Source organism: Balaenoptera physalus, assembly GCF_965194825.1.
Source record: "Balaenoptera physalus genome assembly, chromosome: 4".
NCBI classification, from domain to species: Eukaryota; Metazoa; Chordata; class Mammalia; order Artiodactyla; family Balaenopteridae; genus Balaenoptera; species Balaenoptera physalus.
In genome coordinates this window covers 15,164,075-15,183,530 of record NC_138891.1, presented here as the reverse complement: position 1 = coordinate 15,183,530, position 19,456 = coordinate 15,164,075, and the positions used below count along the sequence as shown (strand labels likewise).

Sequence of the window (19,456 nt, the reverse complement as noted above, 5' to 3'; positions counted from 1 at the left end):
TAATTTACATAAGCCCTCCACTCTAGCTAAGCAGATGCACTCATTAGACCATGTCTATCTTTTAGCTATTAGGGGCTCTCTGCCTGGGATGTACCTTCATCTCTCATCCATTAAAAGTTCATATCATTTTTTTCAACTCTTCTCTGAACCTTCCTAATAACTACCTTAATCTTTCCATCTACTGTGTTTTGAGAGCATTTAGTTTCTGAACCACTTAATGGATTTTTATTTATAGCTATCATTTATTAAGTGTTTATAATATGATAGACACTGTGCTAATTATTTCATATACATTGTTGATACATTTTATATATAATCCCATTTAATTCCCACAAATAATTCTAAAACAGATAATATTGATACTGATACTTAGAGGATTAAAGTTCCTGTTCAGAATCTCACAGACATTAAGTAGCCAGACATCTACTCCAAAGCCTATATTCCTAACCATTAGGTGCACTGCTTTGTTTAATATCTCTTGGGCTATTTTATTTTTTAGTGTCTGAGTAACTATCTTATAAGTGCCTTTGATGGGATCATCATATATATCGTCTAGAACTGAATACTTAATATATTCTTGCTTGTAGAATCAATAGGCTAAGCATTAATTCTAGAGTAGCAAAGATTTAACTTTATTGTTAAGGAAATTGGGCAAATTACCTTCCTTTCTATACTTTTAAAACTTACCAGTTTACTAGCAGAACAGGAAGTGTGTTGTATAATCTTTTATCTAGACTATACTAATTCTGGATATGACTTAATTATTCTTACAGAAAAACATATGATTCCTCATTTTTGTTAAAGTGTATTCTAGTGATGGAGGTTATTTAGTTTGGGATATAAATGCAGTTAGGAATAGATTGGTCATTAAGAAGTTTTTTAAAGACACGTTATGTAAAATAGAGTTGAAGAAGATTGTTATATTGATTAAATTGGTTTAAATATATACATAACCCCATCCGTGCCTCCAAAAGTATATATATACATATTGATAGTTAAAAATAAGTTACTGCTTACGTATCATCCTAAGCATTCTGCTTAGCTCTTTGACTTAAATTTTCTTGTTTAATCAACTCTGTGAAAATGATATCTCAGTATATAAGTAAGAAAATTGGTTTAAAGAGTCTGAGTATATTCAGGTGGTCATGTGGTTAATCATTGGCAGCTGAACCAAAATTTAAACCTAGCTTTTCTGAATTCGTGTTCAACGCCAGTTTATTTCTGTAATTACTTTAAAATTTAAAAGTGGTAAGACCAATTTAAGAAGCTACCGGATTTTAGAAATTGCTATGCACTAATGTTCAGAAGATAATTGAATTATTCTGGCTTCTATTTTATTTAAAGCCTCAGAATACTTATCAAGTAGTGTCTACTGTAAAGGGTAATAATGCTATGGGATTGTGAAGAAATGATAAAATTTAAGAATACTTTAAAATTCAAACCTTCAGAATATACTTCACTTCTTAATGTATCTTAAAATGTAAACAAGAGTTGTCTTATTTACACACAATGGATTTAGATATATGCTTTTAATAAATAGGTTTCTATTGAGAGAAATAAGCCATTTTAAATATATTAATCTAAAGTAAATGTTTTCTTTCTTTGCAGATCTATCTTTGCGGTTTTAGTGGCAGAAAGCTAGATAAACTGAGAAGACTTATTAACAGTGGAGGTGGAGTTCGTTTTAATCAGCTCAATGAAGATGTAACTCATGTTATTGTGGGAGATTATGATGATGAATTGAAGCAGTTTTGGGATAAATCAGCCCACAGGTTTTGTCAGTTTTTAATTCAAAGCAATTTCTACGCTGTAATAATTTTTTTAAAATTGCATGTCCCGGCAATTATGTAAACTGCATGGCAAGTGGGATTGTGGTCTTTATAGTTTAAACTAATATATAACTATGTACTATTTTTGTAGGCCTCATGTAGTGGGAGCAAAATGGTTGCTAGAGTGTTTTAGTAAAGGTAATATGCTTCCTGAAGAGCCATATATCCATGCTAACTACCAGCCAGTGGAAATTCCAGTTTCAGATCAACCTGAAAGTAAAACAACCCTTTTAAAAAGGAAGAACAGCAGCTTCTCTAAGAAAGACTTTGCTCCTAATGAAAAGCATGAGGAAGCTGATGAAGATCTGCTCTCTCAATATGCGACTAATAACCCAACCATAGGTAAGAAAGAGTGATTAGTGTTTACAGTCATTAAAATATTTTGGTAGCAGAATACATACATATGTGATTTCTGCCAGGTTCTCTAGAATTTACTTAAACTTACGTTTTTCTTCCCTTGAAGTTTTATGTGTGTTACTTCTTTTTTTTAAACAGGCAAGGCTAAGGGATTCTGGACCTTCTGACTCCCTCTTCTCTCTTCAACTCACTTGTTCCTCTTAGATCTGTTTTATACACAGGCATCACTTGGTTTGTGTGAGTTTGTAACACCCTGAGCTTTTATTTTAATCTTGTAACAAATGCCTCTTACTTGGTAATTGTGCTCTTTGATGGGTATAATGCTGCACTGTAGACTACCATCTCAGGATGTAGTCTTCTCAGTGTGGTAAGCAAAATTGCCAGTAAAGAGTTGTGGGCAGCATTTCTTATTTTTTTATTCTTTATACTTTGTTATTCTTCTCTCCTTTTGGCTTGTTCCCGCCCCCAACCCTTTTTTTTTTTTTTTCCTATTGTGGTTTTATTTTACCTTGTTGCAGTTGTTTCAATTATAGTTTTATTTTTCCTAATATATTTTTTATCTTTCTAATTGTATTTTGTTTTTTATTCTCTGATATTGTACTGCTCCGTCCCTCCCCTTCCCTCCCCTTCCCTCCCCTTCCCCATGAGGCTTACGGAATCTTGGTTCCCAGGCCGGAGGTCAAGCCCAAGCTCCTGTGGTGGGAGCTCTGAGTTCAAACCACTGGACTAACAGAGAACATAAGACCCCAGGGAATATTAATTGGAGTGACACCTCCCGGAGGTCCTCATCTCAGCATGAAGACCCGGCTCTATCCAACTGCCTGCAGACTCCAGTGCTGGACATCTCAGGCCAAACAACCAGTAAGACAGGAATACAGCACCACCCATCAAAAAAAAAAAAAAAATGACACAACAAAAAAACATGTTGCAGATGATGGAGCAAGGTAAAAACCTACAAGACAAATAAATGAAGATGAAATAGGCAACCTACATGAAAAAGAATGCAGAGTAATGATAGTAAAGGTGATTCAAAATCTCAAAAACAGAATGGAGAAAATACAAAAAACATTTATCAAGGATCTAGAAGAACTAAGGAGCAAACAAACAGTGATGAACAACACAATTACTGAAATTAAAAATACTCAAGGAATCAATAGCAGAATAATTGAGGCAGAAGAACGGATAAGTGAGCTGGAAGATAAAATGGTGGAAATAACTGCCAGGGAGCAGAATAAACAAAAAAGAATGAAAAGAATTGAGGACAGTCTCAGAGACCTCTGGGACAACATTAAACGCACCAACATTCGAATTATAGGGGTCCCAGAAGAAGAAGAGAAAAAGAAAGGGACTGAGAAAATATTTGAAGAGATTGTAGTTGAAAACGTCCGTAACATGGGAAAGGACGTAGTCAGTCAAGTCCAGGAAGCGCAGAGAGTGCCATACAGGATAAATCCAAGGAGAAACACGCCAAGACACATGTTAGTCAAAGTATCAAAAATTAAATGCAAAGAGCAAATATTAAAAGCAGCAAGGGGAAAGCAACAGATAACATACAAGGGAATCCCCATAACGTTAACAGCTGATCTTTCAGTAGAAACTCAGCAAGACAGAAGGGAGTGGCAGGACATGCTTAAAGTGATGAAAGGGAAAGAACTACAACCAAGATTACTGTACCCAGCAAGGATGTCATTCAGATTCAACAGAGAAATTAAAACCTTTACAGGCAAGCAAAAACTAAGAATTCATCACCACAAAACCAGCTTGACAACAAATGCTAAAGGAACTTCTCTAGGCAGGAAACACAAGAGAAGGAAAAGACCTACAATAACAAACCCAAAACAATTAAGAAAATGGGAATAGGAACATACATATCGATAATTACCTTAAATGTAAATGGGCTAAATGCTCCAACCAAAAGATATAGCCTGGCTGAATGGATACAAAAACAAGACCCGTATATATGCTGTCTTCAAGAGACCCACTTCAGACCTAGGGACACATACAGACTGAAAGTGAGGGGATGGAAAAAGGTATTCCATGCAAATGGAAATCAAAAGAAAGCTGGAGTAGCAATACTCATATCAGAAAAAATAGACTTTAAAATAAAGACTATTACAAGAGACCAAGAAGACACTACATAATGATGAAGGGATCAATCCAAGAAGAAGATATAACAATTGTAAGTATTTATGCACCCAACATAGGAGCACCTCAATACAAAGGGCAAATGTTAACAGCCATAAAAGGGGAAATCGATGGTAACAATCATAGTAGGGGACTTTAACACCCCACTTTCACCAATGAACAGATCATCCAAAATGAAAATAAATAAGGAAACACAAGCTTTAAATGACATTAAACAACATGGACTTAATTGATATTTATAGGACATTCCATCCAAAAGCAGCAGAATACACTTTCTTCTCAAGTGCTCATGGAACATTCTCCAGGATAGACCATATCATAGGTCACAAATCAAGCCTTGGTAAATTTAAGAAAATTGAAATCGTATCAGGTATCTTTTCCAATCACAACGCTATGAAACTAGGTATCAATTACAGGAAAAAATCTGTAAAACATATAAACACATGCAGGTTAAACAACACACTACTAAATCACCAAGAGATCACTGAAGAAATCAAAGAGGAAATCAAAAAATACCTAGAAACAAATGACAATGGAAACACGATGACACAACACCTCTGGGATGCAGCAAAATCAGTTTTAAGGAGGAAGTTTATAGCAATACAATCCTACCTGAAGAAACAAGAAAAATTTCAAACAAACAGCCTAACCTTACACCTAAAGCAATTAGAGAAAGAAGAACAAAAAAACCCCAAAGTTAGTAGAAGGAAAGAAATCATAAAGATCAGATCAGAAATCAGTGAAATAGAAATGAAGGAAACGATAGCAAAGATCAGTAAAACTAAAAGCTAGTTCTTTGAGAAGATAAAATTGATAAACCATTAGCCAGACTCATCAAGAGAAAAAGGGAGAAGACTCAAATCAATAGAATTAGAAATGAAAAAGGAGAAGTAACCACTGACACTGCAGAAATACAAAAGATCATGAGAGATTACTACAAGCAACTCTATGCCAATAAAATGGACAACCTGGAAGAAATGGAAAGATTCTTAGAAATGCACAACCTGCCAAGACTGAACCAGGAAGAAACAGAAAATATGAACAGACCAATCACAAGCACTGAAATTGATACTGTGATTAAAAACCTTCCAACAAACGAAAGCGCAGGACCAGATGGCTTCACAGGCGAATTCTATCAAACATTTAGAGAAGAGTTAACACCTATCCTTCTCAAATGCTTCCAAAATATAGCAGAGGGAAGAACACTCCCAAACTCATTCTACAAGGCCACCATCACCTTGATACCAAAGCCAAACAATGATGTCACAAAAAAAACTACAGGCCAATATCTCTGATGAACATAGATGCAAAAATCCTCAACAAAATAATAGCAAACAGAATCCAACAGCACACTAAAAGTATCATACACCATGATCAAGTGGGGTTTATCCCAGGAATGCAAGGATTCTTCAGTATACACAAATCAATCAATGTGATACACAGTATTAACAAATTGAAGGATAAAAACCATATGGTAATCTCAGTAGATGCAGAAAACTTTTGACAAAATTCAACATCCATTTATGATAAAAACTCTCCAGAAAGTGGGCACAGAGGGAACCTACCTCAACTTAATAAAGGACATATATGACAAACCGACAGTCAATATCCTTCTCAAAGGTGAAAAACTGAAACCATTTTCTCTAAGATCAGGAACAAGACAAGGGTGCTCAGTCTCACCAGTATTCAACATAGTTTTGGAAGCTTTACCCACAGCAGTCAGAGAAGAAAAAGAAATAAGAGGAATCCAAATCAGAAAAGAAGAAGTAAAACTGGCACTGTTTGCAGATGACATGATACTATACATAGAAAATCCTAAAGATGCTACCAGAAAACTACTGGAGCTAATCAATGAATTTGGTAGAGTAGCAGGATACAAAGTTAATGCACGGAAATCTCTTGCATTCTTATATACTAACGATGAAAAATCTGAAAGAAATTAAGGAAACACTCCCATTTACCATTGCAACAAAAAGAATAAAATACCTAGGAATAAACCTACCTAAGCAGATAAAAGACCTGTATGCAGAAAACTATGAGACACTGATGAAAGAAATTAAAGATGATACAAACAGATACACCATGTTCTTGCTTTGGAAGAATCAACATTGTGAAAATGACTATACTACCCAAAGCAATCTATGGATTCAGTGCAATCCCTATCAAACTACCAATGGCATTTTTCACAGAACTAGAACAAAAAATTTCACAATTTGTATGGAAACACAAAAGAACCCAAATACCCAATGCAATCTTTGAAAGAAAACCAGAGCTGGAGGAATCAGGCTCCTGGACTTCAGGCTATACTACAAAGCTACAAGTATGCTTGGTATGTACTCTTTTGCTATCCTAACCTCAGCATGAGAGAGATTCATCTCATCCAAGTAACTGGTTATGAATGTACCACACTGGTATATGAACATACCACAGTTTATCTATTTTCCCACCTAAGGATATTTTTATTGTGTTTTTTTTTGGTTTTGCTTTGTTGTTTTGCCGATACAATACAAACCGTACTGCTGAGATTGTTCTTATGCACGTCTCTGTGCACATGAGTAAGAATTTTTCTAAGGTGGGCATGGCTGATTCCTGGGTTATGTACGTCTTCCACTTTCTTACATAATGCATGTTGCTTTCTGAAGTGTTTGTTCTAGTTTACCACTTTATACTAGAACAATAGTAAGGATTCCTATTGCACATCCTTTCAACATTTAGAATTTCCCATAAGACTTGAAATTCTTATTAATTTGATGGATGTAAAGTGGGATCTCATTGTGGTTTTAATTGTATAACTGATTGCTAATAAGGTAGAGCATCTTTTTGAGTGTTATTTGACGAATATTTTAAAGTAGTTGGATTTTTCAATCTGTTATTTTGTGGTTTGTGGTTTTCTATTTTATACAAGTTTTCCTATCTGAAGGTGATAAAGTTATTTTTATGTATATTTTTTAGAAGTCTTAAAGTTTTGCCTTTCTTTCCACGTTATGTCTTCAATCCACATGGAGTTGATTTTTGTATTTGATAAGAAGCGTTCAGATTATCCATGTGGATAATCACTTGTTTTCAAACTTTTTATTGAATAGGCCATCCTTTCTCTACTGATTTGCACTGCCTTCCCTGTCATTTATTAAGGGTCTGTTAAGTGGGGATCTGTGTTTAAGCTTTTTATTCTGTTCCGTTGAGATACCGCACTGATAAACCATCTTATTATAATAGCTTTGTGTAATATGTTTTGATATCTGAAATAAAAGGACTCTCCAATTTTCTTTACAAAAGTGTCATACCCTTTCTTGGACCTTTGCTTCTAATATTTAAAATTAGTTTGTCAGTTTGCATAAATCAGTATGGGAATTTGGTTGGGATTGTATTGAATTTATAATTTGGAGCAGAATTGACATCTTTACAATGAAAAGATCTTCCTTTCCATGAATATAGAATATCAGCATACAGTTTTATCTTTTTTAATGTTTTTCAATAAAGTATAACTACATTCATAAGATCTTACACATGCTATGTTAACAACTATTCCTAATTTTTTGTTTTCTATTTATGTTCATTTATTCTTTTTGATATTTTAATTCTTATATCTTAAAATTTCATTTTTGAACTGTTTGCTGGTATATAAGAATGAAATATTTTTAATATTAGATCTCATATTTAAACTTTTCTATAGAACATTTTGGGTATTGAGTTTTTAAAAATTGTGGTAAAATATGCCTAACATAAAATTTACCATTTTAACTGTTCTTAGGTGTACAATTTAGTGGTACTACATTCACACTTATTGTGCCACCATCATTACCATTCATGCCAGAACTTTTTTATCTTCCCAAACTGAAATTTTATAGCCATTAAACAGTAACTCTGTATTCCTCCCTCCGCCCAGTCCCTGGCAACCACCACTCTATTTTCTGTCTTTATGAATTTGACCATTCTAGGTAGCTCATATAAATGGACTCATACAATATCTGTCCTTTTGTGTCTGGCTTATTTCACTTAGCATAATGTCCTCAAGTTTCATCCATGTTTTAGCATGTGTCAGAATTTCATTCCTTATTAAAGTTGAATAATACTTCATTGTATGTTGGAATTGTCTGTTCCTTTCTGTTGATGGACACTTGAGTTTTCTCTGTGGTTGGCTATTGTAAATAATGGTGCTGTGAACGTTGCTGTACAGATATCTGTTCAAGTCCCTGCTTTCATTTCTTTTAGATATAGTCCCAGAAGTGGAATTGATAAGTCATATGGTAATTCTATGTTTAATTTTTTGGGAAACCACCTTGCTGTTTTCCACAGTGGTGTACCACTTTACATTCTCACCAGCAATGCACAAGGGTTCCAGTTTCTCTGCATCCTCACCAACATATTGTATTTTCTGGGGTTTTTTAATAAATATCATCCTAATGGGTATGAAGTGGTATCTCACTGGTGGTTTTGATTTGCATTTCCCTGATGATTAGTGACGTTGAGCATCATTTCATGTTTTTATTGGCCATCTATAAATCTTCTTTGGAGAAATGTTTATTCAATTGGGTTGATTTTTTTTGTTCCTGAGTAGTAGGAGTTCTTTATGTATTTTGAATATTGATCCCTTATCAGATATATGATTTGCATATATTTTCACCCATTCTTTGCCTAGCCTTTTCACCCTGTATTCTTTGATGGACAAAAGTTTTAATTGTGATGAAGTCCAATTTATCTATTGTTTTCTCATTGCCTGTGTTTTTGGTGTCATAATTAAGAAATCATTGCCAAATCTAACATAATGATGCTTTTCTTGTATGTTTTCTTCTAAAAGTTTTGTAGTTTTTATTCTTTAGGGCTTTGATCTGGGTACTATGTACTTTTCCTGTGCTCATTAGAATTATCATACGGTTTTTTCTCCTTGGTGTGGTAAATTGCATTAGTAGATTTTACATTGTTAAATCAAGTTTAAATTCTTCTGGATATGATACATTCATCTTTTTTTTACTGTGTTCAGTTTACTAATATTTTATTTAGGATTTTATCTATTCAGTGTGATATTGGCCTGTAATTTTCCTTTTCCTGTTGTCTTTGTTGGGTTTTGTTATTATTGATAAAATGGATTGGTGAGTTACTTTTTTTTTTTTTTCTTTAATCTCAGTTTGTGTAAGATTGGAGTTCCCTTATACTTGAATGTGTGATGAAACTCATCTGTCTAACGGCCTGGTGTTTTTTTGTAGAAGATTTTATAGTACAGATTTATTTAATGGATATGAAACTATTTCATTGTTCTGTTTCTTCCTGAATAAATTTTGGTAAGCTATATTTTCTAGGAGACTTAAACACCAGTTTTATTAGTGTTTTTAACAAACCAACTTTGATTTTTGTTTTTGTTTCATTAATTTATTGTCTTATTCTTTTTTTTCTTCTCTTTTTTCTTCTGATTTCTTAAGTTGCACAATTTGTTTTTTTGTAGTCTTTTTATCTAAGTGTTTATGTCAATAGATTTCTCTGAAAGTACTAACTCAGTTATATTTCAAAAGATCTTTTATGTAGCATTTTTGTACTTGTTCAAGTCTAAATATATTCTAATTTTACCATATCTTTGGTCTATGAGGTGTTTAGGAAGCGGTTTTCATAAATGTTCTTCTGTGCCTCAGAAAAATAAAGTGTACTCGTCATCTCCTTTTGCAGGGTGGACTTGGTGGTAGTGGTGGTTGATTGGGTTTTGCTCAACATTTTCACTGAAGGCATTTCCCTTTAGGGTTTCTGAGTGGTAAGCTATACTCTGCTCCACCTCTAATTTGTGTGAGACCAAAGGCTTGACTCTTATCCCTCTATGTGATATCCTTAAATTCTAAGGGTATAGGGTCACTGCCAAAATAGATGGTAATCATTAGCTTTAGTAATCACTTAGTGATCTGAATTCATGCTACTACTTCATTTTTAGCCCTTGAGAATTTCCCTTGCTTTCTTGCAAACTCAGCTATGTAGTTATAAGGATACCTTTAATATTTCATCCTGTATTTCAGGTGTTTTTAGTGAGTGGGTTTTGAATGTCTAGCCTACCATATTTCTAGAAGGGAACTTTCAGTATTCTTATTTTTTTATCCACACTATTTCTCTTCACGGTGTACTGCAGAATTGACTTTTGTCAGACCACTTGCTCATGCTTTAGTAGTGTATCATATCAGATCATCCTAATTTTTTAGGATGTTCTAGTATAAAGAAGCCACAGATTGACTGGAAGTAGTTTTATGCATTATCCTTCAACAAGGGTACTTGCTGGAGGCAGGCAGTTCGTTTCTCAAACCTTCCTTTCTAAAGCAGCTAGTAGTCTACTGTCTTTTAAAGGATTTAGTGACAGTAAATCTCAGTGAATCCCCAAGCACCTAATTTAGAAGAATGTAATCAAGTATTTTACAATTACTTCTTAAAGCAAAATTATTTTTGATTTGAGAGAGTTTTTTCAATAATAGGCTTGTCAAAAAGCCTATTATTATTCAGTAGTCTGTTGGACTACCGAATGACATCTACTTGAGAAAGGGTTTTATTTCTAAAATAAATGGGAAGAACTACTGTAGAACATGTTAATTTATTCTGAGTCTTTAATAACTTCAGAGTTTTACTTATCATTTATAAGAACTTAGTATTTCTAGTTTGTTCTTATAGTAGTCTAAAATTCCCCTGGGCTTCTTCCTTCGTCCCATCTCACCACCTATATATAGACATCAAACAAAGTTGTTTTTTTCCTCCTAGATGTGATTGTGAACAATTTTAATGGCAAAATATTTTGTTTTTACATTTTATATTAGAAATATCTATTTTAAAAACTACTTTCCAAAATGTTTTATAGTATCATGTCACCTTTATTTCCATCTAAGCTTATTCATCCTCATACATCTCTATAAATTATAAATATACTGTTATCCCTTATTCCTTATAATATGAAACTGAGGGTCATAGAGTCTCCTGACCTACTGATCAGTAATGCTCTAGACAAAACTGCTTCTTCAGAGTTGTCAGTAAGAGCAATTTAAATACTTGTATTAAGTAGGAATTAAAGTATATATAAACAGTAATTAGTTTAAAAGTGAAAATGGTCATGTCTATTGGAGATGAAATAGAAATAAGAAGATGGCATTATAACATAATTTTTTGGACCCTGGAGTCAGACAGACTTCGGTTTATATCTCATTTCTGCCACCTAATAACTGTATGACTTTAGGTAAGTTACATAACCTCTTTAAGCCTGGTATTCTTCTTGAAGAAAGGGTAAAGATACAGCAATAGAACGAGCCTAATAGTATCATGACCATTAATTACATGCATGTAAAGCACTTAGGCACAGTGCCTATGTAAATAAATGTTAAGAATCCTTGAATAGCTTCCAGGCTTGTTGGAATCCCATGAAGCAGGGCTTGGCAAACTGTTTTTGTAAAAGGCCAGACAGTAAATATTTTGGGCTTTGCCAGCCACATTCTCTCTCTGTCACACATTCTATTTTGTTTTGTTCTGTTTTTGCGACCATTTAAAAATGTAAAAACCATTAATACACAGGCCATGGGCCCACTTTGGCCCCTAGGCTGTAGTTTGCCTATCTCTGCTGTAAGGCATTACTCTTCAACACAGCACCACTAGAGTTTTCAAAAACATACTAAGTTTTTACCCCTTAAACTTTTAGCATTGATTTCATAATATTTATTACATATTAGGAACTGCATTTTCTTTTTTTTTAAACAGCAAGTCAGTAGAGCAACTGCTCCTAATCTCTTTATTTGTTTTTAAATTTAATTTTATTTATTTTATTATACAGCAGGTTCTTATTAGTTATCCATTTTATGCATATTAGTGTATACATGTCAATCCCAATCTCCCAATTCATCACACCACCACCCCCCGCCACTTTCCCCCCTTGGTGTCCATACGTTTGTTCACTGCATCTGTGTCTCATTTTCTGCCCTGCAAACCGGTTCATCTGTACCATTTTTCTAGATTCCACATATATGCGTTAATATACGATATTTGTGTTTCTCTTTTTGACTTACTTCACTCCGTATGACAGTCTCTAGATCCATCCACATCTCTACAAATGACCCAATTTCGTTCCTTCTTATGGCTGAGTAATATTTCATTGTATATATGTACCACATCTTCTTTATCCATTCATCTGTCGATGGGCATTTAGGTTGCTTCCATGTCCTGGCTATTGTAAATAGTGCTGCAGTGAACATTGGGGTGCATGTGTCTTTTTTTTTTTTTTTTTTTTTTTTAATTATTATTTATTTATTTATTTTTGGCTGTGTTGGGTCTTCGTTTCTGTGCGAGGGCTTTCTCTAGTTGCGGCGAGCGGGGGCCACTCTTCATCACGGTGCGCGGGCCTCTCACTATCGTGGCATCTCTTATTGCAGAGCACAGGCTCCAGACGCGCAGGCTCAGTAGTTGCGGCTCACGGGCCTAGTTGCTCCGTGGCATGTGGGATCTTCCCAGACCAGGGCTCGAACCCGTGTCCCCTGCATTGGCAGGCAGATTCCCAACCACTGCACCACCAGGGAAGCCCACGTGTGTCTTTTTGAATTATGGTTTTCTCTGGGTGTATGCCCAGTAGTGGGATTGCTGGGTCATATGGTAATTCTATTTTTAGTTTTTTAAGGAACCTCCATACTGTTCTCCATAGTGGCTGTACCAATTTACATTCCCACCAACAGTGCAAGAGGGTTCCCTTTTCTCCACACCCTCTCCAGCATTTGTTGTTTGAAGATTTTTTGATGATGCCCATTCTAACTGGTGTGAGGTGTGATACCTCATTGTTTTGATTTGCATTTCTCTAATAATTAGTGATGTTGAGCAGCTTTTCATGTGCTTCTTGGCCGTCTGTATGTCTTCTTTGGAGAAGTGTCTATTTAGGTCTTCTGCCCATTTTTGGATTGGGTTTTTTTTTTTTTAATATTGAGCTATATTGAGCTGTTTATATATTTTGGAGATTAATCCTTTGTCCGTTGATTCGTTTGCAAATATTTTCTCCCATTCTGAGGATTGTCTTTTCGTCTTGTTTGTAGTTTCTTAAGCTGTGCAAAAACTTAAGTTTCATTAGGTCCCATTTGTTTATTTTTGTTTTTATTTCCATTACTCTAGGAGATGGATCAAAAAAGATCTTGCTGTGATTTATGTCAAAGAATGTTCTTCCTATGTTTTCCTCTAAGAGTTTTATAGTGTCTGGTCTTACATTTAGGTCTCTAATCCATTTTGAGTTTATTTTTGTGTATGGTGTTAGAGAGTGTTCTAATTTCATTCTTTTACAGGTAGCTGTCCAGTTTTCCCAGCACCACTTTTTTTTTTTTTAATCAGTCATCAATTTTATACACATCACTGTATACATGTCAATCCCAATCGCCCAATTCAGCACACCACCATCCCCACCCCACGGCAGTTTTCCCCCCTTGGTGTCCATACGTTTGTTCTCTATATCTGTGTCAAATTCTGCCCTGCAACCCGGTTCATCTGTACCATTTTTCTAGGTTCCACATACATGCGTTAATATACGATATTTGTTTTTCTCTTTCTGACTTACTTCACTCTGTATGACAGTCTCTAGACCCATCCACATCTCAACAAATGACTCAGTTTCGTTCCTTTTTATGGCTGAGTAATATTCCATTATATATATGTACCACAACTTCTTTATCCATTCGTCTGTCGATGGGCATTTAGGTTGCTTCCATGACCTGGCTGTTGTAAATAGTGCTGCAGTGAACATTGAGGTGCATGTGTCTTTTTGAATTATGGTTTTCTGTGGGTGTATGCCCAGTAGTGGGATTGCTGGGTCATATGGTAATTCTATTTTTAGTTTTTTAAGGAACCTCCATACTGTTCTCCGCAGTGGCTGTACCAATTTACATTCCCACCAACAGTGCAAGAGGGTTCCCTTTTCTCCACACCTTCTCCAGCATTTGTTGTTTGTAGATTTTCTGATGATGCCCATTCGAACTGGTGTGAGGTGATACCTCATTGTAGTTTTGATTTGCATTTCTCTAATAATTAGTGATGTTGAGCATCTTTTCATGTGCTTCTTGGCCATCTGTATGTCTTCTTTGGAGAAATGTCTATTTAGATCTTCTGCCCATTTTTGGATTGCATTGTTTGTTTCTTTAATATTGAGCTGAATGAGCTGTTTATATATTTTGGAGATTAATCCTTTGTCCGTTGATTCATTTGCAAATATTTTCTCCCATTCTGAGGTTTGTCTTTTTGTCTTGTTTGTGGTTTCCTTTGCTGTGCAAAAGCTTTGAAGTTTCATTAGGTCCCATTTGTTTATTTTTGTTTTTATTTCCATTACTCTAGGAGGTGGATCAAAAAAGATCTTGCTGTGATTTATGTCAAAGAATGTTCTTCCTATGTTTTCCTCTAAGAGTTTTATAGTGTCCGGACGTACATTTAGGTCTCAAATCCATTTTGAGTTTATTTCTGTGTAGTGTTAGGGAGTATTCTAATTTCATTCTTTTACATGTAGCTGTCCAGTTTTCCCAGCACCACTTACTGAAGAGACTGTCTTTTCTCCATTGTATATCTTTGCCTCCTTTGTCATAGATTAGTTGACCATAGGTGCGTGGGTTTATCTCTAGGCTTTCTATCTTGTTCCATTGATCTATGTTTCTGTTTTTGTGCCAGTACCATATTGTCTTAATTACCATAGCTTTGTAGTGTAGTCTGAAGTCAGGGAGCCTGATTCATCCAGCTCCGTTTTTTCCCTCAAGAGCACTTTGGCTATTCAGGGTGTTTTGTGTCTCCATACAAATTTTAAGATTCTTTGTTCTAGTTCTGTAAAAAATGCCATTGGTAATTTGATAAGGATTGCATTGAATCTGTAGATTGCTTTGAGTAGTATAGTCATTTTCACAATGTTGATTCTTCCAATCCAAAAATGTGGTATATCTCTCCATCTGTTTGTTTCATCTTTAATTTCTTTCATCAGTGTCTTATAGTTTTCCGCATACAGGTCTTTTGTCTCCCTAGGTAGGTTTATTCCTAGGTATTTTATTCTTTTTGTTGCAGTGGTAAATAGGAGTGTTTCCTTATTTTCTCTTTCAGATTTTTCATCATTAGTGTATAGGAATGCAAGAGATTTCTGTACATTAATTTTGTATCCTGCAACTTTACCAAATTCATTGATTAGCTCTAGTAGTTTTCTGGTGGCATCTTTAGGATTCTCTATGTATAGTATCATGTCATCTGCAAACAGTGACAGTTTTACTTCTTTTCCAATTTGTATTTTATTTCTTTTTCTTCTCTGATTGCCGTGGCTAGGACTTCCAAAACTATGTTGAATAATAGTGGTGAGAGTGGACATCCTTGTCTTCTTCCTGTTCTTAGAGGAAATGCTTTCAGTTTTTCACCATTGAGAATGATGTTTGCTGTGGGTTTGTTGTATATGGCCTTTGTTATGTTGAGGTAGGTTCCCTCTATGCCCACTTTCTGGAGAGTTTTTATCAGAAATGGGTGTTGAATTTTGTCAAAAGCTTTTTCTGCATCTATTGAGATGATCACATGGTTTTTCTTCTTCAATTTGTTAATGTGGTGTATCACATTGATTGATTTGCATATATTGAAGAATCCTTGCATCCCTGGGATAAATCCCACTTGATCATGGTGTATGATCCTTTTAATGTGTTGTTGGATTGTTTGCTAGTATTTTGTTGAGGATTTTTGCATCTATATTCATCAGTGATATTGGTCTGTAATTTTCTTTTTTTGTAGTATCTTTGTCTGGTTTTGGTATCAGGGTGATGGTGGCTTCATAGAATGAGTTTGGAAGTGTTCCTTCCTCTGCAATTTTTTGGAAGAGTTTGAGAAGGATGGCTGTTAGCTCTTCTCTAAATGCTTGATAGAATTCACCTGTGAAGCCATCTGGTCCTGGACTTTTGTTTGTTGGAATATTTTAAGCCAAAGTTTCAATTTCATTACTTGTGATTGGTCTGTTTATATTTTCTATTTCTTCCTGGTTCAGTCTTGGAAGGTTATACCTTTCTAAGAATTTGTGCATTTCTTCCAGGTTGTGCATTTTATTGGCATAGAGTTGCTTGTAGTAGTCTCTTAGGATGTTTTGTATTTCTGCGGTGTCTGTTGTAGCTTCTCCTTTTTCATTTCTAATTTTATTGATTTGAGTCCTCTCCCTCTTTTTCTTGATGAGTCTGGCTAGTGGTTTATCAATTTTGTTTATCTTCTCAAAGAACCAGCTTTTCGCTTTTTTGATCTTTGCTATTGTTTTCTTTGTTTCTATTTCATTTATTTCTGCTCTGATCTTTATGATTTCTTTCCTTCTGCTAACTTTGGGTTTTGTTTGTTCTTCTTTCTCTAGTTCTTTTAGGTGTAAGGTTAGATTGTTTATTTGAGATGTTTGTTTTTTCTTGACGTACGATTGTATTGCTATAGACTTCCCTCTTAGAACTGCTTTTGCTGCATCCCATAGGTTTTGGATCGTCATGTTTTCATTGTCATTTGTCTCTAGGTATTTTTTGATGTCCTCTTTGATTTCTTCAGTGATCTCTTGGTCATTTAGTAGCGTATTGTTTAGCCTCCATGTGTTTGTGGTTTTTACGATTTTTTTCCCTATAATTGATTTCTAATCTCATAGTGTTGTGGTTGGAAAAGATGCTTGATACGATTTCAGTTTTCTTAAATTTACTGAGGCTTGATTTGTGACCCAAGGTGTGATCCAATATGGCGAATCTTCCTTGCGCACTTGAGAAGAAAGTGTAATCTGCTGTTTTTGAATGGAATGTCCTATAAATATCAGTTAAATCTATCTGGTATATTGTATCATTTAAAGCTTGTATTTCCTTATTAATTTTCTGTTTGGATGATCTGTCCATTGGTGTAAGTGAGGTGTTAAAGTCCCCCACTGTTACTATTTTTATTAATTTATTTATTTATTGTTGGCTGCATTGGGTCGTCATTGCTGTGCGCAGGCTTTCTCTAGTTGCGGGGAGCGGGCTACTCTTCGTTGCGGTGCGTGGGCTTCTCATTGCGGTGGCTTCTCTTGTTTTAGAGCATGGGCTCTAGGCGCGCGGGCTTCAGTACTTGTGGCACGTGGGCTCAGTAGTTGTGGCTCACAGGCTCTAAAGAGCCGGCTCAGTAGTTGTGGCGCACGGGCTTAGTTGCTCCGCTGCATGTGAGATCTTCCTGGACCAGGGCTGAAACCCGTGTTCCTTGCATTGGCAGGCGGATTCTTAACCACTGCACCACCAGGGAAGTCCCCCCACTATTATTGTGTTACTGTCGGTTTCCTCTTTTATAGCTGTTAGCAGTTGCCTTACGTATTGAGGTGCTCCTATGTTGGGTGCATATATATTTATAATTGTTATATCTTCTTCTTGGATTGATTCCTTGATCATTATGTAGTGTCCTTCCTTGTCTCTTGTAACAGTTTTTGTTTTAAAGTCTATTTTATCGGATATGAGTATTGCTACTCCAGCTTTCTTTTGATTTCCATTTGCATGGAATATCATTTTCCATCCCTTCACTTCCAGTCTGTATGTGTCCCTAGGTCTGAAGTGGGTCTCTTGTAGACAGCATATATATGGGTCTTGTTTTTGTATCCATTCAGCAAGCCTGTGTCTTTTGGTTGGAGCATTTAATCCATTCACGTTTAAGGTAATTATCGATATGTATGTTCCTATGACCATTTTCTTAATTGTTTTGGGTTTGTTTTTGTAGGTCCTTTTCTTCTCTTGTGTTTCCCACTTAGAGAAGTTCCTTTAGCATTTGTTGTAGAGCTGGTTTGGTGGCGCTGAATTCTCTTTGCTTTTGCTTGTCTGTAAAGCTTTTGATTTCTCCATCAAATCTGAATGAGATCCTTGCCGGGTAGAGTAATCTTGGTTTTAAGTTCTTCCCTTTCATCACTTTAAATATGTCATGCCACTCCCTTCTGGCTTTTAGAGTTTCTGCTGATAAATCAGCTTTTAACCTTATGGGAGTTCCCTTGTATGTTATTTGTCGTTTTTCCCTTGTTGCTTTCAATAATTTTTCTTTGTCTTTAATTTTTGCCAATTTGATTACTATGTGTCTCAGTGTGTTTCTCCTTGGGTTTATCCTGTATGGGACTCTCTGTGCTTCCTGGACTTGGGTGGCTATTTCCTTTCCCATGTTAAGGAAGTTTTTGACTATAATCTCTTCAAATATTTTCTCAGGTCCTTTCTCTCTCTCTTCTCCTTCTGGGACGCCTATAATGTGAATGTTGTTGCCTTTAATGTTGTCCCAGAGGTCTCTTAGTCTGTCTTCATTTCTTTTCATTCTTTTTTCTTTATTCTGTTCCACAGCAGTGAATTTCACCATTCTGTCTTCCAGGTCACTTATCTGTTCTTCTGCCTCAGTTATTCTGCTATTGCTTCCTTCTAGTGTATTTTTCATTTCAGTTATTGTATTGTTCATCTCTGTTTGTTTGTCCTTTAATTCTCCTAGGTCTTTTTTAAACCTTTCTTGCATCTTCTTGATCTTTGCCTCCATTCTTTTTCCGAGGTCCTGGGTCATCTTCACTATCATTATTCTGAATTCTTTTTCTGGAAGGTTGCCTATCTCCACTTCATATAGTTGTTTTTCTGGGGTTTTATCTTGTTCCTTCATCTGGTACATAGCCCTCTGCCTTTTCATCTTGTCTGTCTTTCTGTGAAAGTGGTTTTAGTTCCACAGGCTGCAGGATTGTAGTTCTTCTTGCTTCTGCTGTCTGCCCTCTCCTAATCCCTTTATTTTTAAACCAGGACTTTTCCAGTGTATTACACCCTGCTAGTGTTGGAAGGTCTCCTGCAGAGGCAGGGAGTAGCTATGTCTCACCATGAGGACTAGGACACTGGCAGCAGCTGCATTTTCATTATTGACATTTATATTTTAAAATAGCTATGCTTTGTTCTTCTACTACCCATTTATTAGCCAACTTTATCCTGAAATGAAATAGTTGAGACTGTTGGGTCCTTGATCAGTTGTTGTCTTAAGAATCTATATAGAAACTAAATAGCTCCAATTTCATTATGAAACTTTTTAGAAATTTTTGAAAGAGAAGTAACCATAATTCTCTTATTATTGCATTTATTCAGTTATTTCCATGTGATGGCCTTGACCACTTAGGCCTGTTGCTTCCATTTTTTCCTTAATGATATTTTCTTAATTCT

General features: G+C 35.4%; 1 protein-coding gene across 4 annotated transcripts in view; it reads left to right on the top strand.

The window, feature by feature from the left end:
* TOPBP1 (DNA topoisomerase II binding protein 1) overlaps nucleotides 1–19,456 on the top strand; it is a 79,932-nt gene that overhangs the window by 9,641 nt on the left and 50,835 nt on the right. For all 4 annotated transcript variants that reach the window (XM_082459203.1, XM_082459202.1, XM_082459204.1 and 1 more), the window contains 2 exons: nucleotides 1,609–1,772; nucleotides 1,921–2,171. In XM_082459203.1, the coding sequence (XP_082315329.1) occupies nucleotides 1,609–1,772; nucleotides 1,921–2,171 (415 nt within the window). The remainder of the gene's footprint in view (nucleotides 1–1,608; nucleotides 1,773–1,920; nucleotides 2,172–19,456) is intronic.